This window comes from Manis pentadactyla, chromosome 8 (assembly GCF_030020395.1).
Source record: "Manis pentadactyla isolate mManPen7 chromosome 8, mManPen7.hap1, whole genome shotgun sequence".
Classification (NCBI taxonomy): domain Eukaryota; kingdom Metazoa; phylum Chordata; class Mammalia; order Pholidota; family Manidae; genus Manis; species Manis pentadactyla.
The window spans coordinates 126,017,609-126,041,256 of record NC_080026.1 but is presented as its reverse complement, the minus strand read 5'-3'; the positions used below and the strand labels follow the sequence as shown (position 1 = coordinate 126,041,256).

The 23,648-nt window shown below is 32.2% G+C and overlaps 1 protein-coding gene across 6 annotated transcripts in view; it reads right to left on the bottom strand.

Moving 5' to 3' along the window:
* The window catches only part of ATRNL1 (attractin like 1), a 750,424-nt gene that overhangs the window by 480,480 nt on the left and 246,296 nt on the right, over positions 1-23,648 (bottom strand). For all 6 annotated transcript variants that reach the window (XM_036898417.2, XM_036898415.2, XM_036898414.2 and 3 more), the window contains one exon: positions 8,483-8,576. In XM_036898417.2, the coding sequence (XP_036754312.2) occupies positions 8,483-8,576 (94 nt within the window). Of the gene's footprint in view, positions 1-8,482; positions 8,577-23,648 lie in introns of those variants that run through there.

Here is a 23,648-nt window from a genome sequence, read left to right as displayed (position 1 = left end):
TATTACATTTGCACCTGAAAGTGTGAAAGCTAGAAAAAAAGAAATTGAGAAAGAGATAACACTGAAATATTTTCAAACATCTATCTTTTTTCCCCTAGATGTAAGAATGCTTAACTAAAGAACATAACCATTACACTGGGACTCCCAAAAATGAATCAAACTGACATAGTAGTATACAGCAGTAATTCATTTTATAACACATGTTTGTTATTTAAAATGTGTCCATATTTTTATAAAACATCTACACATATGCCAGATATATGTTCTACACTAAAATGTTGAAATTTACTGTAACATTTCTTCACAGATGCTAAAGTTGGAACATATTAGGAGACTATTTCATCCTCTGATATTTAAAGATAACTTTCAATAAGAAATATAGAAGATAAACCAAAATAAACTGAAAGCTTAAAGTGTATGTTCTTTCTTTGGCATATAAGCCTGGTTTTTTTTGTAACCATTTCCAACTTCTAATTACGGTATCCTACACCTTAATTTGATACTCTGTTCCTTATTGTGCACTTCTTTTAAAATAACAATCCCAACAATTCCATAGGTATTGAGATCTATTCTGACCATCCAGCATTAAAACCACTTAACTTTGTTATGCCTGATGTCAGTGTAATAATCTAACTGGAGATTGAGGATTATGTTAAAGCACCCTAAGAGATGGCCTTCAATGACAATAGCTCCGATAAAACAGATCGACGAGTCTGTAAAGATTTTAAGAGATGAATGGGGATCAAAGAACAAGTTGACCCTAATTACCTCACAGTTCACTAACCTAACTCCCGAGGTCACACTTAATGAATATGTTCATTTGTGGTTATTCAAATGGAAGTGCAGTAATTAAAAATGTCAAATAGGGTGCTAAAGGAATAATAATTACTCGTGGAAGGGTATGCTTTCTCCTGTAACAACCTTAAAAATCTTACTAGTTTTACACAACGGAAGATTTTTTGTACTGAAAGGCACAATTTTGTGTAGGGTGGCACTGGGGAAGAGGTCCTACTCCGCGCAGTCTCTCAGGGCCTGGGCTACTCCTGAGCTCTGCAATCTTACAGGTCCTCATCTTTCTCTCCCTTTTAACTGATGAATGGGGAGAGAGAGGATGTGTGACACAGGAGATTTTTAGGGGCCAGACCTGGAGTGCTAGACACTACTTACATCTATTGGTCAGGACTTAATTATGTGATCTCCACTCTAACTGTAACAGAAACTGGGAAACAGCCTCATGGTCAGAAAATTTTCACAAGACAACTAAATGAAATTCAATGGAGTACAGCTCTGGGGGATGATGTGTTAGCTTAGGAAGACTGATAACAGAGGTAACACTTAGATTCAGAAGTACATTCTTAAAATTCCAGAAGTTTTAAATTCAGGAAGACAAATTGGATAAGCTTAAACTGGCTTAATAACATGCTTTCTGAACTGCTATGTTGAGATTTATGGCTTTTGGTACTGCTTATGGCGTCTCTCAGTGAGTAAATGTTTTCAGAACAAAGCAAGCATAAGAATTCTTCAAGTATTGTATTCCTTAGACATCAAGGCCGTTTGGCTCATTAATACAAGTAATCCATTAGCCATATCTGCAGTTGGAATTACAGTGAGCAAAAAAGACCTAGAAAAACCCTAACAATATTATTAATAATTGAAAACTATCTTCACCAGCTGTTTATTTAATTGTGTTTATGAAGCTAAATTAGATACAGTACAAAAAAGGCAGGTTGTACAGTAAATTATTCCTCTGTATTCTTTGCATAACAACTTAATGTAGACTAAGGAAGGGAGATGAGAGAAGTACTGTTTTTCCCCATTCCCAATATAAAACACTTTTTAAAAAAGAAGTTAATTGGCAAAACCAAAGTCCTACAATATATTCATTTGTACTTGTTTAATAATGCCCCTGCTATGTGCCAAAAACCAGTCTATAAAAGAAGGCATAAATTTGATTTTCCTAAAATGAAAAACACATTGGCATCATCCTCTGCTGCTCTGCCCCCACCAAAAAACAAAAAAAAAAGACTACATATAATGAAGTAGAGAAAAATGGGTAAAAATCTTAGCTATTGCTGGCCTAAATATAAACCAGGGAGAAAAAGTGTTCAGAAGATCCTCCTATGGCAGTATTTCTCAAAGTGCATCAGGGACTGTGATTTCAGTCACCTGAAATGCTTGTAGTAAAGTAAAACTTTAGTCCCCATTCCAGAGTTTAAGTAACCTTATTCCAGGAGATTTCTTCTGCACACTAATTTTGAGAACCAATGTCTTAAGCCTAATATAAGTAGCTATGAAGAAGCTGTGATCAGTCATGAGGAAAGGTATAAGGGAGAGAAAAGGGGATTCAATTATGAATTAGTCTACTCAACTTAAAAGATCCTGCTTAGTAACAGGGCTATATATTTCTGATAATTATAATTTCAAATGCTGTTAAGAAATTTTATCTTCAATTTACTTTGGATAAAAAGTAAAACATGATTCTGGATCAAGCTACCAATTTTGATTAATCTGCCAACATAATACCTAAGAATACCATCAATATGTAATTTTCTCTAGAAGTCAGTAAATTCCTTTAAGATCTCAAGAAGTCTTTTGGCTAAAGGAAAACACTAACTGATTAGGCCAGTGGTTCTCTATGGGGATAAATGTGTGGGTAACAGTTATCTCCACAATCATGGAGTCCTAATGGAACTTACTAAAAGGGCTGAAAGGCAGACCGAGTAGAGTAGACATCCTTAATGTACAAGGCAACTCCACAAAACAAAAAACTGATATAAATCGCACACAATTTTTGAATAACATGGCAAATAAACACATTTTTCATCATTATTTGACCCTAGAACCTAGCTCCATTTTTCACACAAACACAGAGCACTTTTACATTTTTATAACATACACTGAACTTTTTAGAAATGAAATTGCCATGTAAGTTGAAAATAGAGTTTTTATGACATGTTCATCATATCAGAAAAGCTCATCACCAATAGCTATGCTGTTCATGGAATATACAACACACATCTTTGAGTAAGCCATGAGTCTAGAAAATAGTTGAGACTCCACTTGAGTCTAAAAACAAAATATTATTATTAGTGTCATCTTGTGAATATTACTAAATTTCATTAATAAAGTGATTACAATTATATTATTCTTATCCTATATTTCTTTTTGATTTGTAGGATTATGATATGAAACCTATATGTTAGAAATTACATATTAAAATTATTTATTTGGGGATGCCAACTGTTTCTCAACAGGTGACTCTAAGTGTTCCCAGAAGCTTACAACACAACTCTACTAGCTCTTATATTACTGTATCTTTTTCTAACCTTCCCTCTATTTCCTATAACCTAAGAAGTAATGTAGTTTCCAAGGTCTAGAAATAGAATGTATGGCTTGTGGTGGAAGCATATATTTTCTGTAACATAATCCTGTTCATATATTAATCACTTACAAATAAGACCCAGCTCATATTTGAGAATATAATTCTTCCTCATTTTCTCCATTTCAGCAGCCTGTTATTTGTCTTGTCATGAGATCTCTAATTTCTGATTCACCATCTTGACAGGACCCAGAGTGAATGATAGGAGTTTCAGGGACTTATTCTACTTGGCCCTTTCTACCTTAATGGTTCTTTCTCCACAGGTCAAAAGCCAGCATAAGGGGTCTGCCAGCTGCTGCATATATCCTCTCCAATTAAGTATTTAGGGACAGGGAAAATGACCACAGAATGAGTATGTAGATCTAATGTATGCAACTTAACAGATGTGGACCAAAATTCTACTTATTACTTCTCTCCAAAGTTCTCAGTCTAAAAAAAGAACTATGACACTTAAACTCTAAATGCCAGTATTACTCTCTAATTTTTAAGACAATTAATTATAAAAATCCATAAAGTCCTAGAGGGTGCTATTCTACCCCTTTTGAGAACCACTGACCTAATAGATTAATGTACTCCTTTGTCCAAGCAAAATACTTTGAGTTTCACATGTACCGTGTACAAAACATAAGAACATTTCATTGACTTTTATTGGAATTTAGAAATTTTCTGGTAATTAGGAGATGAGACAAGTTCTAATCCAGAACCAAACCAGAAACAAGCTTTTGTTTGTTTTTGTTTTTTGATTTCTTCACATGCAGCAAACGTTATGATAAAATTTCACAATGGTGTCTTCTGAAATATTAATATAACACAAGATACATAGCAACAATATATTGAACAGATATTTTAAGTGAATAAATTAATGTTATTTTGGTGATCAACAGTAGTTCATAAAGCCCTTCAAAAGTATGTTGCTCCCTATAAGAACAAAGGAAAACTGAAGGGACAAAACAGCAGCAGAATCACAGAACCCAAGAATGGACTGACAGTTACCAAAGGGAAAGGGACTGGGGAGAATGGGTGGGAAGGGAGGGATGAGGGCAGGGAAAAAGAAAGGGGAAAAAAAAATAATCATAGGGATAAAGAAAAATAGTACCAGCTGTGCTAAGGGATGTATTAATTATCTTATCTGTGGTCATTATTTCACAATCTTTGTGTAAGTATATATATATATATATATAATTCGTATGTATATCTCTATATAAGTTGTACACATTAAACATGTATATTTTATTTGCCAATAAAAAGAAAAAAGTATGTGTGCTCCCTTTTCCAATGACCAATTATCTACTAAATGGCTTGAGGTCCTATTGGAGAAATAGTGGAGGGGTATTTATGGTGTATATTGATAGATGGCATGAGCTTCCTCTACTTCAGGAACCAAACTCTACATTAATTGGACTCTGGGATCCAGAGATTCAGATCAAAACCATAAAATGAGTGAAGGGTCATAATTCTCCAATGCGGCAGCTGACATCAACCTTCTACATATTGGTTCATGATTTTTTTCTGGTGATAAAAGTCAAACAATAATCAAGTTGGCTGCAAGAACTCACTCAGGCATTACCACAAATCCCAGCCAACCAACACCCCCTTTTTAAGAGTTAATGCCACCACTTGGCCTCTACTATTCTGCAATCCTGGCATATTCACTGACATTAGGAACCCCAGCCAACTGGTAATATTTTCCACTTTCTACCATGACCTGCACAGACCAGCCATCATTGAATTTCACAGACTCCAGAGCTCCCCTTACTTTTATACTCCTTAATTTCTTAGTGAAGGAAGTATTCTGGAAGACCTCCACAAAAAAATAGTCAGTTAATGGGCTGTCTGACATTACATAATGCATGCATTCCAATACATTCAACTTCCTAAGTTTTCTGACCCCAATGCTGAAAATTTCCCCAAGACAGTTCCAGAATCTTCCATCATTTGTCAGAGGCAATCATCATGCCCACACTTTAAAGAATCATGAGCAATGACAGGTATAATCACTAAAACATGAAATCCTAAATCTCGGGAGAGTGACACCATATCAATAAGCTCTCCCTTCTCCGGTCTTCTACTACATGGCTCCTGGTATAACACCCTCAAGGTCCAATCTCGATATTTCTGAGTTCCAGTTGTATGTTAGGCCACAGTCAGAATGAGAACTTTCCATGATAAAAGGAATAATTCAATGCCTCTTTAAATGAATATTTTTGACCCCACTATCAAAGCCCCACCCATTGTGTCTACCATTCCCCTCTCCCAGCTTGTGCCATAGGAAACACATTCTTAAAATTTTCTCCAATCTTTTCCATGAGCAACTAGTGGGATTCAAGGGGGAAAAAAACTCTATAAAGGATGTGGACTCCACCAATTCCTGTGACCCCCAGGAACTTCACATTGTGCTGACAGTGCACACTTGAGCACTAATTTATCAACCACCTCAGCTCAACTCTTAAGTTCCTATTTGGTTTCACTCCAGGTAAGCCAGTGTTTATGTCTCCTCTCTTCCTAAAAGCTGTTGTTTCTCTCTGTAGATTTTTGGCTATTTGGTTACCTGAAACCTCAGTTCTCCAATAGTTTCAAGACAACTCATGAATTTGCAGTTTGCCCAGGTTTTATTTCATTCATTGCAAAGGTAGGAGAGATGCTCTTTCCAGCTCTCTACATCCTTAAGCAAAAATTGGAAATGCAATGACCAAGTTCATTTTTACTCCTTTGCTTTACTGATGCAGTTTCCCCTTCTGTTTACTCTATTCTCTTCTCAGGATATTTTAACTCCTCCTTCAAGTTCCTACTCTGATATCCTCTGCTCAAACTCTCCTTAACCCTCCAAGACAAATTAGTCACTCCCTTATCAGTACTCCTTCAATACTCTCTTCATTCCATTTCATTAAATAAATTTATTGAACACTTACATTGTGGTACTGATTCAATGGTCCCCAAAGAAGTTCACTCTAGTAAAGAATACAGGCAAGAACACAAACAATGCAAGGAAAAAGACAGCAACAGGAAGAAAACCAATTTCAATTTGGGGTAGTTATGAAAAATATACAAGAAGATGTGATGTCTAACTACATACTTCTGGACCAAAGAAATCCTGGGAAGAAGGAAGGGTTCATAAGCATCTCAAATCACTAATGGAAGAAATCAGTATATTATTTCGGCTAGTATCTCCACTGCTAGCCTGAAAGACACTTCAAGCAAAAACCACGTGTTATTCATCTTCATTAATAGAGGCAAGTGCTCATTTAATAATTGTTTACTGACTTGAATGACTAGCTTTTCTTCCTAACAGGAGCATTTTTTCCAGTATAAGCACACTGTAGAAAATAATTGCTTTAAGAATGATGACCTTGTCTTTCATAGCCCCACACTCAAAAGCTAAATAAATAAAAAACAAAGTAATGAATATAATTCTATCTACAAAGATTATCTACAAAATACTCTTTCCAAATTAGTATTCCAATTTCCCCTGCTTATAAAAAATCATAAATAAGAACAGGGGAAAATGTACTTTCAGAATTCAAAACTATATAATTTATTTTTCTAATATTTCATAAATAATGCCAAACCTGTAACTCTACATCTAAGCTTAAAAGCCCATAAGTTTGATGAATTAAAATACTGTTCTCTCCTACCTGGAAACAAAAAATATGTTACTGAAGTATTGCATCACATAAGAAATAATTATTATGGATGGTTATATCATTTATGCAAAAATGCAATACAAATTAAATTGTCAGTGTTTATAATCACGATGAAATCTCAGGACAAAATTGAAATATCGGTTGCTTATGTTCCAAACCTGCTAGATAATTCATTGGGGGAATAAGGAGGCAAAGAACAGTGCAAGGTAAAAATGTAAGGCTCTTGTTGAACATTTATTAAGAATTTTAAGATAGTGGCAGCAGAGCATTAAACCAAGTATGATGCCCTCTAAGTATGAGGCCTAGTGCAAATGAACAGGCCACACACCCGTGAACTTGGCCCTGCTTATAACAACCAGTATTTAGTGTTGCAAATGTTGGAGGCATCCTTCTGGTTTATAGCATAGGACTCTGATTTAACTTAATTGCTTAAGACCAGAATAGCCTTCCTTACTAGAAATTTCCTTAAGATCTTATGCTTTGACCTCATTTTTAAGTTGAGAGACAATGGAGAATGAATAAAAACTGGTTCTGCTCACCACCTCTGAACTTGAAAACCCATAATACCTCAGTGGCTAGTCAAAGATATCGTCATCTAACTTGAAATGTACAGGCTAATTCTATAGCAAACAATGTATTTGTTTTAAATAAAAACAAACAAAACGATCATTTTCCATGGTTCACAGACTTCTTTGGATTAAAATGTTTATATAGTTATAGTTCTAGAACTTCAATTTTTTTACAATTTTATAATTATTATAGTTGGACTTTATGGCTTATACATTTCTAATATAGTGTTTGCATATATAATTCAAAACTATAAAAAATTATTTTTATACAATATATGATGAATATGAATAAGAAAAAAAGAAAAAACACTTAAGTAATCTGAAATAAACTGCTTTTAAAGTTAATTTTGAGGAGGAGAGAATAAATCTTGAGAATAACAACTGAATTATAAAAAGACAAAAATCACTCATAAAACTACTGAGAGCAGAGTAACAGTAAGAGTGGGTCCACGTCTACTGAAATAACAGCGAAAAAGAAGAAAACAAGTATAAGGAACCAGCTGAAAGACTTAGAAAACTAAAATTAACAGAATTCATCATGAAAGATTCAAGAGAGAAAGGCACAGGACCATTGGAGTTATTTAACAAGTTGTGGAGGAAAATTATAAGATAACATGCAGATTTGATATATAAAATGTGTTTTCCAGAAAAAATTAGAGTATTTGTTTTTTTAGAGAGATGCAAGACAAATATTTTCTATAGGCACTGTTTTAAAACCTCCACAAAACTGTCATTTTAAAAGGCTTACTTTTTTATGAGAATTGATAAAATTCAAGTAAGCATAGCTTACAACATCGGGTGCTTAGCACAACTCTAAACTTGAAAAGGAAGACACTAAACTTTTACAGCACAAACTCAATCCACAAAAGTTCTAAAAAGTTATTTTTACTTACAATTGGCACTGGTCACCTTTTATTCCTTTAGTTGTGCAGAAACATTTTCCTGTGTGCATATGACAAATATTTGCATGGCCACTGCATGTACAAGCTACAAGTCAAAAACAAAATGATGGCATTTAATATTCTCTATCACAAACATGTGCATCAACATTTCAAGGAAAGTTTTATTACCTTATTTTTATATTATGTATTTCCTTCCTGCCATTCAAAAACTAGGTTTATCATGTAAGTTATTTTTAATTAAAGAGAAATAAATTCAATTATTTAAAATGTTTGTGAAATTCTTTGAAGTCTTTGAGGTATCCTGAAGCCTAATATGGATCCAGGTATTTATCTTACTCTTCTTTGGGCTTCTTTCCATTTTCTAATTTGGTATATCTGCTTAATGAAATGAGTTTCAAAGACCATGAGAGCCTAAGAGTCAAAGAGCTTAGCTTTAAAATGTACATCTACAACCATTAGCCATGTGACCTTGGGCAATTTATTTAACCTCTCTATGCTTAGTTTCTTCATCTGCAAAAGGATAATGATAATACTTAACTCAGGATTGATGTGATAATTAAATGAGATGATACACTTTAAAATATCTAACATATCTCAAGCATTTAATAAATGCAACTATTCTATTACTATTACTACTTACAACAATAATATACATTTATATATTAGATTTTTTAAAGTATGTCTGTTTGCCCAAATAACATCCTTTAACCTTCTGAGATCATTCTCAGATTTAGTATTTCAGAATACTAACTGAAACAAACAGTCCATGGTATAATAATTATACACAATTTGGCTCATATTAATTTGTTTCATTTTCTTTGCATTCTTTTGTTAAAGAGCAGCATTCCAATTATTTAAAACACAAACCTCATACTTTATTGTGCCCAACATCCAATCAATTGGTAGATTCTAGTGTCCAAATTCACAATCTCTTATATCTGACCCCTTCTTTGCAAATGCCATCATTCAAGTATTGTCACTCACATTCTCTTACTGACAAAAATACACTCACATATCTGATCTTTCCACTTTCAGTATTTCTAGGCTTCAATTCACTCTCCAATCCTGAGACATATTCTAAAGAGACAAGGCTGACCATGTCACTAACACTTTCAAAAACCTTTAATGAGAATAATTGTGTTCCTGCACACCTCCAGCCAGTTAAACCATTCTATAGATAAAAATGAAATTAACTGGTCTTTTCCTGATTTACATACACATATTAAAAATAAGCTAATGAATCATTGCTTTTCACCATAATTTAAAATATTCTAGAACACTAAGCATCTTGTTAATCATTTAGGATTATTTACTTTGAAAAAATAGATAATTAAAGTAAATTCATATACCCCTACAAACATATACAAAGTAAGTTTCAGTATTAGGTAGATTTTTAATAACCTGGCTTGTTTTTTTTTTTGGAGGGGTGGTTGGTTTCTGCTAGAAGAAATTTCTACATAAAGCTGTGAGTTTTTCTCCATAAGGAATATTTAAATAAATCAATGTGATTTCCTTTAAGAAAATTATAGAATTAACTATGGAAACTCAAGATGTAAGAATTACAGAAATGGAAGGCAAGATGTAACATTGCAACGAATAAAGAAAACTCTCATTGATCAACAAAGGGACCCTAAGGTACATTGATAACATATAATTCATGAATACTGAATAAATATACCATGATATCTTTTAATATTAACTTGCAGAGTTTCATATCAATACTATCTTGTATTCAGAACTTTACTAAAAAAAAGAAATGATGCACATTAATATTTAAACACTTGGATACACTTTTTACTTATCCTTTATGGCAGCACAGGATAATAGCTATGCTTGCAGAGTTTCCTAAACTAATTATTCTATAGTATCTTTACTAATTTCTGAGACAAAAAAATTATGTTAAAATACTTTTTAATGTAAGCTCATTTTGAGACAAGTCCCTCGTGCTGCCGAATTTCAGGCAAAAATGGCACAAATGTATTTTAAATTCAATTGCTTATGATTTATACTTCATGACAGTGCTGAAATTATTGTGCTATTTTCGGCACTTGAGGTTATCTTTTATGCTGAATAAGTACCTATGAAATCATCCTACAGTGGCCCTTTGTTTGGCAAATTTGATATGATGACGATGTCATGGCCTAGACATACACCAGAGAGGTAGTATGTGGTCACATGATATTTGTTTCCCTATAATATAATGTTGCAATAGCAACTTATAACCAAAACTAAACAATAACAGGGAAAAAAGATGTTATAAGGGTTACTCAAACAATCTGTGTATAATGAATATATGTTAGAAACATGAAACCAAAAAGTAGTCAAAGGCAGTTCTTGTTTCAAAGTCAGTTTATGCGCCTCACTGCTTTTGTGGCTATGTCATTGCTGTGTGAAATATACATGTAATATTAACTTCTGGAGGTTAGGAGATTATGGCTATTTAGTTTCCTTGTATACTTGTGGCATAATTATACTTGACATTTAGCAGATATGCTACATATAAGATTTCAAATATAGTAAGAATTCTGGCAATTCTTACTATATTTGACAAATGTTCAAATAGCCACATGATTTAAAATTCTATTCTTCAAACAAATTTTTATTGACAACTCTAAGCCCAAATTTTCATCAATGTGTGGTTTATCAAAAGGTGAAACAGAATATAGTTGTTTCTGTTTGATATAAATGAACATGAAATATTGATACCAATAACATCTTAGCAATTTCATTTTTCTCTAAAAAACCCCAGAATTACAATTGCTATGTATTAACCTGTTCTTAAGATAGTGTCATTTTTTCCTACTAGAAAGATGACAGGTTTCACAATTTAAAGTAGGCCTTTTGACTTACAGTGATTACTTTGTAAAAATGGTTAATCTCTGACCTATAATCACAATTCTGATTTTACATTCTGATTGAATGTTGAGTGAAATATTTAAAACTGCTTTTTTTTAATAGAAGAGTTTTAAGCATAAGTACTGAAAAATATTTCTCCAAATAAATTTTAACCCAACCCTACTGAAACTACATATTTAGTATCTTTTATTTACTTTGATAAAATAATAACTTTAGGCATGTTTCATTTTCTTTGATAAAAGAATAACTTTAGTCATATTTCACTTTCTTACTCTAGCTAAATTTCTTGACCACCTTTAATGACTACCATTTAAGTACTTAAACCCTTTTAAATTGTGCTTCTTTAATGTGAAGTTTTCATTTATCTAAAACAGTAGAACAAAGTATCTCTGGGATATAGGCAAGAATGATACATTATTAGAACCTATTCACAAAGCAAACATCAATACCAAATAAAATACCAGGCTTTTTTTCCCACATCCAAGTCCTACCACCAAAAATTACTATTTGTGTCAAGTTCAAATTCTTAAATTCAAACTTGCTGAACTTTTGTTGTATCTCTTTCTAAATCTGCATTTTCAGTGAGATTGCCTTTTTAAAAATTGCCTTAAAAAGTTCTTAATTGAATCAAGTCATCTGAAAAAAACATTGAGTATTCAGTATGTTAAAAATACATGAAGTAGGTCAATAACAATGACAACATTTGTTATCTATATACAACTGTAATATTTCTGAAATACTTTCACACACATTACGTATTTCATCCTTGCACAATATGTATTATATTCATTTGATAGAGGAACAGCTTCAAATAAAAGAAAAAAGCCTGTCCACATTTCTACATCTAATAAATAACAGAGCTAAAAATTATATTCTAGGATTCTGTCAACTTCTTGATAGAAGACATGTGTTTGTGTGTGGATGAACTTATGCACATTTAGACAACATGTAACAGTACTGACCGCATATGCTTTTTAATTCCAATTATGTTATATAATACAAGTTCTTAGTGTTTGAAAGCTGAAGCTAACCTGAAAACATAAATAATAATTACCAATTCAGTAATACATAAATATAAGAACTAGGATTACAAGGTTTCATTATAAGTAAATTCATTGACATTACGTGTTTATAAATCTAGAGAGAAAAAATGATTATCTTCGAAGATGCCAAAAAGTCTTTGACAAAAGTCAATGCCTATTCCTGATAAAATATTTGAGAGAATATGAATTGAGGGTACTTTCTTAGCATAAGTGCACACACACACACACACAAACACACACACACACACACACACACACATACACACATGCACACAGAGCCAATTATCTTGCTTAATAAGAAAACATTGGAAGCATTTCTTCTGCTAAGATAAGGAACAAGGCAAGTTTGCCCAATATCTCTATTCGTATTAACAATGTATTAGAGATATTAGCTAATGTAATTATATAAGAAAAATTAATTAGTGCATAAGAACTAGAAAAAAAGAGTCAAACTATCTCTATTTGCAAATGATATGATAGGTGCCTGGAATCCCTAAAGTATCAGTGCTAAACTCAAACAACAAGGAATTCAGTAAGGTAACAAATAAAAAAATTAATACACAGAAAAAAATACCCTTCTAATAATGACCAGGTAAAGGACAGAAAATCTCGCTTAAAATTGCTATGGAGAAGATAAAATACTTAAGAACAAATTTTAATGAAAATTATGCAAGACCCATCAGAGGCATAATAGTAGTTGTGAATAAATGAAAAGACACACCTTGGAAAAAATAACCAACATCAAAGATGTCAGTTATATCTGAACTAATTTATAAATCTAACCCAATATCAACAAAGACATCAATAAGTGTTTATAGAAATTGACGAATTAATAACAATCATCATACAAAAAAATAAATGTACAAAATAGCCAGGAAAACACTAAAAAAGAAAAGCTAAAAAAAAAAAAAAGACAAGTATTACTAAACATTAGAATATTTATAAGCCCTCTATAATTAAAATTATGCTGTGATACTGGCACACCAGTGACAAACAGATCAGAGTAGAATAGAAAATCCATAAATAGAACCATATACAAATGAAACTTTAGAAAAAAGGTTGTATTTTGAATCATGGATCAAATGGATTTTTAAAATAAACGTTTATGGGACAACTGGTAGAAAAAGATATATTTAGATCCATACCTCACACCATAAACAAAATTAAACTTCAAATGCATTGGTGATCTAGATTAAAAAAGCAAAACCATAAAAGTAATAGAAGAAAACACAGGTGGCTTCCTTTATAGGAAGTATGTATAGGAAGGATGTAGGAAAAGGCATTTTAACTCTGATCCAAGAGTGATAACTTTGATGAGAGTAAAATACAAAGACTTAAGCATGATAAAAACAAAAATCACCATGAACAATGTCAAAAGACAGTACAAATTTGGGAAAGAACTGTTCAACAGATAAAAGGATAATATTCCTAATAAGTAAAGAACTTTTGAAGGAAAAGAATAAAAATATCTCAACAGAAAATTGAACAAAAGACATAAAGAGACAATTCACCAAAAATATATAAATGGTCCTCAAATACATGAAGACAAGTTTAACTTTACTCATGATAAGATTTTACTATTTACACTGATTTACTTTTTCTTACCTATCAGAGAAAAACTAAAAGTATAAAAATATAGTCCATTCACAAAGCTATGTGGAAACAGGTACTCTGGTACATTGCTGGAAGGAATGCAGACTGCTACAACCATTGCTTAAAAAAACTACAGTGTGTTTGTCTTTTAACCTAGCACTCTCATTTCTAGGAATTTATCCTAAGATATACCTCTTACAGTTTTTGCACAAAAAGGTTGGTTTCCACTACACCATTCATGACATTTAAAATGATTAAATTCACCTAAATTTCATATTCAGGAGAAAGGTTGAATAGGACTGTGGTACGTTTTCAAAATGTAGTACTATGGAGCTATAACACGCAATGAGGAAGACCTCTATGAACAAAAGTTACACTGTTAAAGGAAAATAAGTACAAAACACATTGCCCTTTGCATAAGAAAAATAAGAAAATATGCATGTGCTGTGTATTTAATGGGGAAAAAATGGAGACTGGTTTGAGATAAGTTAACTACAGAGCATTGAATGAAAATTTAATGGAAAGAATAGGGTAATAGTAGAAATGAAAATGGCTTTTTGTGCATTCCTGACTTTTGGGACCATGTTAAGGTTTCCCTTGCTCAAAAAGGAACATAACATTAATGATATGGGCAGAGGGAGGAGGAGGCCAAAAGCTGACTGAACAGAAATAAATGAATGACCCTTATTCAGATGACAAACCACCACACTAAGGAGGGAAGAAGAACTCACCTGAGTGCCCTTTAAAAATAGTTATAGACTATATGCTCTCTGACTGAAGACATAAACAGACAATTCACCAAAAATATATAAATGGTCCTTAAATATATGAAGACAAGTTTAACTTTACTCATGATAAGATTTTACTGTTTATACTGATTTACAAATATAAATACTAGACAAAAATAAACAAATACTAAAACTCTAACTGGGAGACTTCCTTCTCACAGAGGCAAAATATTTATAGAAAAATTAGCACTTCTAAAACTACTTTCTGCATATTCTATGTCTGAGCAAAAAAAAAAAATACATATCGTAGATAATGAAAGCCACATTCTTTGCTGTCAGAAAGGGAAATGAAAATTTGGAAAGGATGAAGGATAGAATGAATCCAGCAGTAAGGGACAGGAAGTGAGAGGTATTAGTGTGAACTCATGGATTTTAATATAGAGTATAGATAAATATTGAAAAGAGGGTATCAATGTATGTAGTTATGTGTATGTATGTATGTGGCTAGACACATATGTAAGCATGTGTGTATACAGACATCTGTTCCTCAGTTCTGTCTACTGAGATGATCCAGAAACAATGATGTCCCTGCAGCAAAGATCCCACTAAAGGAACCAGGGCTGCTTGAGAAATTCCAACTTCCAGTTAGGGCAGGAAAAGTGTAAGATGAATGTCAAAAATATAAAGAATTGTTCAAAGAATGAAAAAGAGTAGAGAGATGACGGATAGATAGATACACATAAATAGACTCATAGCTAGACACATAGATAAAATACACAGAGGGATAAACTAGGGAAGAGAAAGTGCTTCCTTACAGAAGAAGGATAACTCATTAGTGTAGAAAGAACAATGGAATTTAAAAAATCACCATTTGGTAAAACTATAAAACTAGGGGGAGGAATTTTGCAAAATAACACAATATTCACACAGTCTCAACATGTCTCCAACAAGAAACTTTTTCATTAAGGGATAAAATAGTAACTTCATAGTGAAGAAACCTGGTAGACACCAAATACTAAATGTCCATATTGACCATTAATGATGACAGCACGTGGCTCCTGATAGGGAGAGGACTTTTGCGTAACTTCAGTGGCATTCCTTCCAAAAGTGTGTAAGCAGAATATGATTATGAAGAGATGTCAGACAAAAAACAAACTGTAGCACATTCCATATGCACACACAAATGGACTTTATACCTAAAAAAAATGTAATGCCATTAAATATAAAAAGACTCAAGAAATGTTCCGGATTAAAGAAGTTTAAAGAGACATAAATAAATGCAACTAATAATCTTGGATTTCTTTTGCTCTAAAGAACAATGTTGGGACAATTGGTCAAATCTCAATAAGGTCCATATTTAAGTAATAATGTCCATCAAGGTTAATTCCTAATTTCTTTAACTATAATGTGGTTAACAGAATTCCTAGTTTTTAAAATATATACCCTAAAGTATTTAAGAGGTAAAGGGGCATCAAGTTCTGCATGTTTAATCGAGACATAGGGAGAGAGAAAGAGAGCACATTTAGGGGAACTCTTTGTATACTCACAACTTTTCCGAGTGAAATTATGTCAGAACAAAACTATTAAATAGACCTTTTCAATTTTGAAAAGATTGAATATTCCTGTGCTTAAAAATAGATAATAAGATACACTGCTATGCTTTTGACTTGTAAGCAAAAACATTATGTTCGACAACATTATTTGAGGAGTCCTTTGTTTTTCCTATGATATTAAGAGTTTTGTTTTTTTCCTTTTGGGTAGAAGCAATGTTGCTAGCAATATGTTAAATAAATAATGATTCCATGTCTCAAGAAAACACTACTCCCTACATTAAAAAAAAAATCATCCTATATGAATGATCACTCAAATGCCTTCTGTTACCAGTAATGGGACTCATGGAGCTCAATACCTTGAACTTGAAAGAATTAGCTGCTGACAGATAAGAGTACACAAAATATACTTTAAAAAATCATTTAAAATACAAATTATCTAGTAAGGTGCAAAAGATACTTTGAAGTTAGCTGAGAATACTTATAGGATAATATATTCTGCTAAAATGACCCCAGAATTAATAGATTAGTAAGGCAATAGTAGAGGGTAAGCTTTGAAAAGGCAGACAGAAGGGTTTTATTTATCTTCTCTAGAAAAACTAGAAACTGAAGAGAATTATATAAATTGAATTTTTCTCCCTTAACTAAACTTTATATAACTTCTCTTATCAGTACTTAATGAAAATTGTATGTATAAAATATCAGCTTATTGCTCAATATGTTATGAGTAAACAATGAAACATCACTTATAATTATTAAAAACAATCCTCATTCACAGCAAAGTAAAACCTACATATTGGAACCAGTATTGCTTCACTGTTGGCTCTATTACTGAAAAATAAAAGAAAGCAGAAAATCAACATGGAAAAAATAGGCCAATTTTTAACCTCTTGCTCTAAAGTGAAAATACTGGTTGAAATGATTAAACCATCTAGCTAGAAAGTTTGAATTATTTTTTTCTTTTAGATTATATGAAAATGAGTAAAACAGATAATACAAATAGTATATTTTCTTTGTAATAACAATATGGAAAAGTGCTCAGTATATAACAGGCACAGTAAGTACCACCACTTATGCAATGGGGATACATAGATAATAGTAAAAGTACAAAAACAAAACTTTTCTCATTAAGAAGTTTACAACCTACTTAGATACTAAGACAAGTAAATGATGACTTACTAAAACACTGATGGCTATCATCATGGCTCTCATCATCTGAACACAGCCTGAAGTTCAGAGGGAAATGACTAAAGTTTTCAGGCTGAAATTTCCCTTGAGCCTAAGTATGAAAAATAGTGGAGTTCAGAGGCAGGGTGGTGTCCAGGGAAGTAAAGGTAGTTCAAGAGGGTAAATCACCAGGTTTATAGGAAGGAGTGGTAGAAGGTGAGGTGGGAAGGTATGTGATATTGTGGATGTCCTAGAAACAGAAAAAAAGATCAACTGAAAGAAAGAGGCTGATCTGTTCAGAAACCATTACAATAGACTAGGCTAAAATAAAGACAGACACAGCTGGACGATGGCAGTTCCGTATTATAGCTTTGAAAGGGTGAAAGTCGACCACTGATTATATCTGAGATTCAAAGCAGATGTAAGAGCACATTGGTTTGGAGCACTGGAGTCAGGTATTACACATTTGAATTTTGGTTCCAGCACTTTATGCTCAACCTTTAACATAGTGCTTAGGCCCATCTCCTTGCTACTGCTGTAGAATGGATTGTGTGTACTTTATAAAATGTTCAGGATAAAATGGAAAAATTTAGGCAAAGTTCTTAGCAATGGTCCTCGCACAAACTACCACTAAATATTAGTTACATATTTTGTTAATGTAATGCTCAGAGCTTGGCTGATAAGAAAACTCAGTGTTGTTAGCTAAGATGTGGACAAAGAGAAGTAAGGAGGTGGCACATGATGAGCAGGACGTGAAACCACAAACAGAAATTGGGGTCAGAGCAGAAAAGGCCTTGAAAGTCTTGTTAAAGAGTTTTTAATTTATTTCACAGACACTTCACAAGAAATGAATGATTTTAGAAATGGTAATAAAATCACTAAATGTTTTTAGGATGAGAAAACTATGTTTTTGATTCTCTTCCTATAAAGGAAATATATGGATGAATTAGAGAGAGATGATATATAGGGAGAGTATTCACTGATTAATTCAATAAATATTTAATAAAAACCTATCCTATTTCAGGTAATCTGTAACCTAGCAGCAGCAGAATAGAAAAGGAATAATAGAGGTCTAAATTAATAAGGGTAATAGAATGCCAGGGAAGACATGGAGCTCAGAGAGAATGCAATGCCAGGGTCAGCTTGGACAGAATGTAAGGACAGGAAGAAGAGAGGGAGTCAAAGCGAACATTGAAATTAAGCCTAAAAGGGTGGTATTAGCATTAATGAAAACGGGAGGCGAACGGAGAATACTTTTTAAATAATAAATTCATGGAATTCAGTTTTTCAACTAATTAATTTGAATAGTAGTAGCCTTATACAGAAATGTTTAACAGCAAGTCAAAGAAAAAACGTTCAAAATGCTTAATAAAGCAAGCTGTAATATTCACTAAATATACAATCAAATGGTTATATACTTCCTTTAAAGTCTAAAAATATAGATTATGATTATTATAAAATCCATGATTGGCCTATAAGGAAAAAGCAAAATAAAAGGTATAGCTAAAATTATACGTGATAAAGAGAATAGGGAGTTATTATATTCATATCCTATGGTATATAAAAAGGGGCCTCTAAGAAAAAAGGCATTTCTTCTTAAATAATTTACTAAGGAGGCTTTTAATATGTTTATGAAATTTTTACAGAGAATATTTATGCTGATGCTTTCTTAAACACCTGCTTTGGCGTTCCTAATATATAATTAACTGTTCCAATATTGCTAATTAGTTTTTATACACTATTTGAAAAAGTGTGTGTCCAAATTTTAAATTTTGATTTTTAAAAAATTTTGCTTTTAGAAAAATTGAATAAAACTACATGCTTAGCATTTTTAAGGTTAATCTCTAACTTTCTATAGAATACTAAATAAATGTTTTGTGTTTTAGAATATGAGAAGTATGACCAACTTTAAATTTACCTTTTAGTTTTCATCCTAGGTCTGTGATTTGAAACAAACAGGAATTCCTTGTTGAGGAATTGGTAAGTGTAAGATCCAATTTTATTGTTAAATTACAACGATCTTAACATCACTTTTTGAAGAACCAAACAGTACCATATGCTTGCAACATGAAATTTCACAATACAATACATGATAAGAGGCTAAGCATCAAATGAAATTAAAGAGAAATATTGGACACTTAGATAATGGTTTCTACCTGGCCCCAAATAGATTCATACTTGTAGATCTAAATCTTTGAATATTTTTTAAAATTCCATGCGATAGATTAGTGAACTTATTACTGACAAGAAAACATGCAAACGACACACTTCATTGTCAAAAACTAATAAACCAGAGGTGAAAACATTCTATAGCATCAAGACCAGAAGCTTAAGAAATGTTAACCAAATGCCAAACGTTTAAGTAAAAGTTTATTTAAGTTAAGGTAGGTAGAAAGTAGAACTGTGTGCAAGTAAAATATAGGAAAGGAGATCTTAAGGAAGGGCGTAGGTTTAACAAAGGTGCTGAAATAACCCAGGACTCCTGTGTTCAGTGAGCTTGTCTGCAGTTGCCCGAGACACAGCCCCATGAACAGTTCTTTTCAAAAGGAATCTAACAAAAAAAGTAGTGAACTGCATCTTATAAACCACAATCAAACATTACCCTAAAACACCTGAGAGATAATATTATTTCTTAGTTTTAGTATTATCTATTTAGTTTTAATAGTTTAATATCGGGGCCAAATAGTTTCATACTCTCAGTTCTTCTTGCCCTTGTAGTTCTTACAAGAACAAAAAGGATAAGAGCTTGGAAAGAAAACTAGAGACTTTGAGCATCTCAAGTTAGAGGGATACTTTACCAAGGAAAACGAAAAACTCATAGAGAAGACAACCAGGCAAGAAATATAACAGAAGTTATGCAATGAAGTTTTTTTAAATCTTGCAGTGGAAACAGGCAGCCCTGCATGATTTAAAAAGGCTTTCTTGGTTTTCTTAATGTGATTAAGTTGATATAAAAGTGTTATTTTAAAGAGAATCTTTCATCAAAGCATAACTTCATGCTTATTTCATTATATTAAATATCTACATACAGTTATATAATTATTCATTTAATGGCCTCTCTTCGGAATATTTAAAAATATCAAGTTGGCTTTTCTCTGCCCCTTAGCGTGACAAAGTTCCTCAGAAAATACAAACTTTAAACTTCATTTTATCAGAACAATAGAAACAAGAGCTCCATGCCAAGATTTCCATTTATTTGCATTTTTATGTTATTCAGGTCAATGCTCCCAGTTTGAGAGAATTAAGCTTCTTACATTTATTTTAAGAAATGCTCATGCTCACTTGGTTATAAATTTTCAGCTTCTATGTATAATCTCCAATATGCAAGAAGGGTTTAAAATGAAAAAAATGCCCCATCCCAGTAGAGAGAGAAAGAGTTAATTCATCTTCCTTTTTACTACCCTTTAGTCCTAGAGGACATGTGTGTCATAGCCTAGTGGGTGTTTATTGAAGTATTAAATAGTTCCATAAAATTTGCTATAGACAGATACTCATAATACGCCAAAAAGAAAAACTTAAGTTTTGCTGAGAAGAAACAAAGGTAAAAATAGAACTGCCATTATGGTGAAAGAATTCTTTTTTCCCCTTAACTGGAAACTAAGAGTTTCTCTATCATGATTAAAAGTGAAATATATAGAAAGAATGAAGAAAATCAGATAAGTATACTATTCAAGAAACTAGAAAAAAAATACAAATGAACTATAAGACAAATTCATAAATACATAAGCAGACTTTACTAAATCCAATTATAAATGCAATGTTAAAACAATTTATTCATCATGCCAACTAAACCCATTAAACATCTTGCAGTAAACTAATCAGAAAAAGTAAGACCTCGATGAAGAAACCAATGGGTTCTACAAGACTGCATTTTTTTAAATGCCTGTATATTTCATGATTTGGAGTTTATTTCCTTATAGCATATCTATTTATGAATAATTAAATAAAACAAATACATATCAAGATATAAAATATTTTTCAGATTAATAGCATTATAGCTTAGCTGTCTTACATTTATAATAAGCTATAATGAAAAACATGTGAATAATGATACCCACATAAAATTGAAGCTTTTCAATTTCTCTCAACTCTCAAGGGCCTACCCTGATCCTTCCATCAGAATTAATCTCTGTCTCTGATTCTACCATTCCACTTCCTCATAACACTATAATAGCATTCACAGAACGTATATAAATTTAAGTTCTAACACAGTATAATAAGTATTAATAATTGTTTGTGGAATTCAAGGATAATCTTTCATTGCAAACTAGTGTAGTGCATTGAGCTCTTCCTCTAGTCAATAAAACATTATTTTCTTCCTCTTTCTTTTTGTAAATAAGATTGGAGCTAATATGACAAAAATAATACTCATCCAAAAGTCAGAATCATACATTTTTTATTAACATACTTAAGCCTATTGATATGTAACTAGTAATAACATTAACAGTCATAATAATATCCATAGTAATAGCTAGCATTGAAGAGTTAACATTTGCAAGGAACACTTATTATTTCATATGTAAAGTACCTTATTTAAGCCTCACAGTAAATTAAATTAGCCACATTTATGGTGAGAAAACTGAGACACTAAGAGGCTAAATAATTACCCAAGTTGACAGTGGCATTGCCAGGATATGGACCCAACCAGTACCATCCCAAAGCGCAAACTCTTAACAATGTTAAATTCTCCCATAGCTACAAATATAGATAGATAGACAGATATGTGATGGCAACACCAACTTTCTATCAGAGAATCTTCCTGAACATTAATGAAAAGAAAATAAGTTTAATAATAAAACTTTTAATGGTTAATGTAATAATAGAATAGCCATAAATATGCCATAGTCTAAAAACAATCTGGGGAAAATCTATAAGTACATTCATGTAATATTGACTACAATATTAAATTGGCTTTAGTAGACTGAATTTAAAAACTCACCATTCAAATATAAATCTATTTCCTTCTTTCCCTTAATATTATCATGAACTCTGAATTTTAGTAAACTTACCTACTAATAAAAAAATGAACTTTTCTCAATAAGGTGAACTAAAGATGAAGAAATAGAAATAGTACATTTTTTATAAATTGATTTTAGCCATTATGCATTAGAAAGAATTCACCAAATGTAACATATTATTTAGTTAGTAATATGGCCCTAAAAAATAAAAACAGCATTCATATATCACATCACCAGAGAGAAATCATACACGGCAAAATAGTTTGACAAATTTAAGAAACAAGGAAACTATAAGGAATTATTTAAAAACTTATAAACTACAAGAGAATGTGCAAGTAATAAATAAGGTAGGCATTTATCTTTCATCCCATTTAATTGCATTGTGCCTCAGCTTGCCAGATGTGTAATGTCAGTAACAAAAATTAATATAGAATAATGAACTAGGCTTAAACCTAGCACAGAAGTATCATCCCTGAAGGGGAACACATTTCTAAAAGCACTAAGCCTGTTGGAATGATAAAACTTACCATTCTAATTTAAAACATTTTGTAGCTAATTTAGTTATTTAAATGTTCCATTGCCTATATATGGCAATTCATGACATTGCATTTGGTAATGAATTATTTGATAGGCAACAAAAGAAAACAACAGATAATCTGGACTTCATCAAAACAGAAAACTTTTGTGCTTCAAAAGACAGTCAAGAAAGTGAAAAGACAACCTACAGAATGGGAGAAAATATCTGCAGTTTACATAAGGGCCTCATATCTAAAATACATAAGAACTCTTAGAATTCAACAATTAAAAAATAACCTAATTAAAAAATGGGCAAAGGACTTGAATAGAAATTTTTCCAAAGATATACAAATGACCAATAAGCCCATGAAAAGACACAGGGCCTTGAACAAATATTTGCACACCCATTTTCATAGGAGCATTATTCATAATACCAAAAAGAAGTGACTCAATTATCCAACAGATGAAGAGACAAACAAAATGTGGTATATACATACAAGAAAACACTATCCAACCTTTATATAAAAGAAAGGACATTCTGAAACATGCTATAGTATGAATGAATCTTGAAGACATTATGCTAAGTGAGATAAGCTGTCACTAAAGGACAAATACTATATGATTCCACTTGTTTGAGAGACCTAGAGTAATCATATTCATAGTGAGAAAAAGTAGAATGTCAGGTGCCAGGAGCTGGGGGTGGGCTGAATGGGAGTTATTATTTAATGGCTATGGGTTTTCAGTTT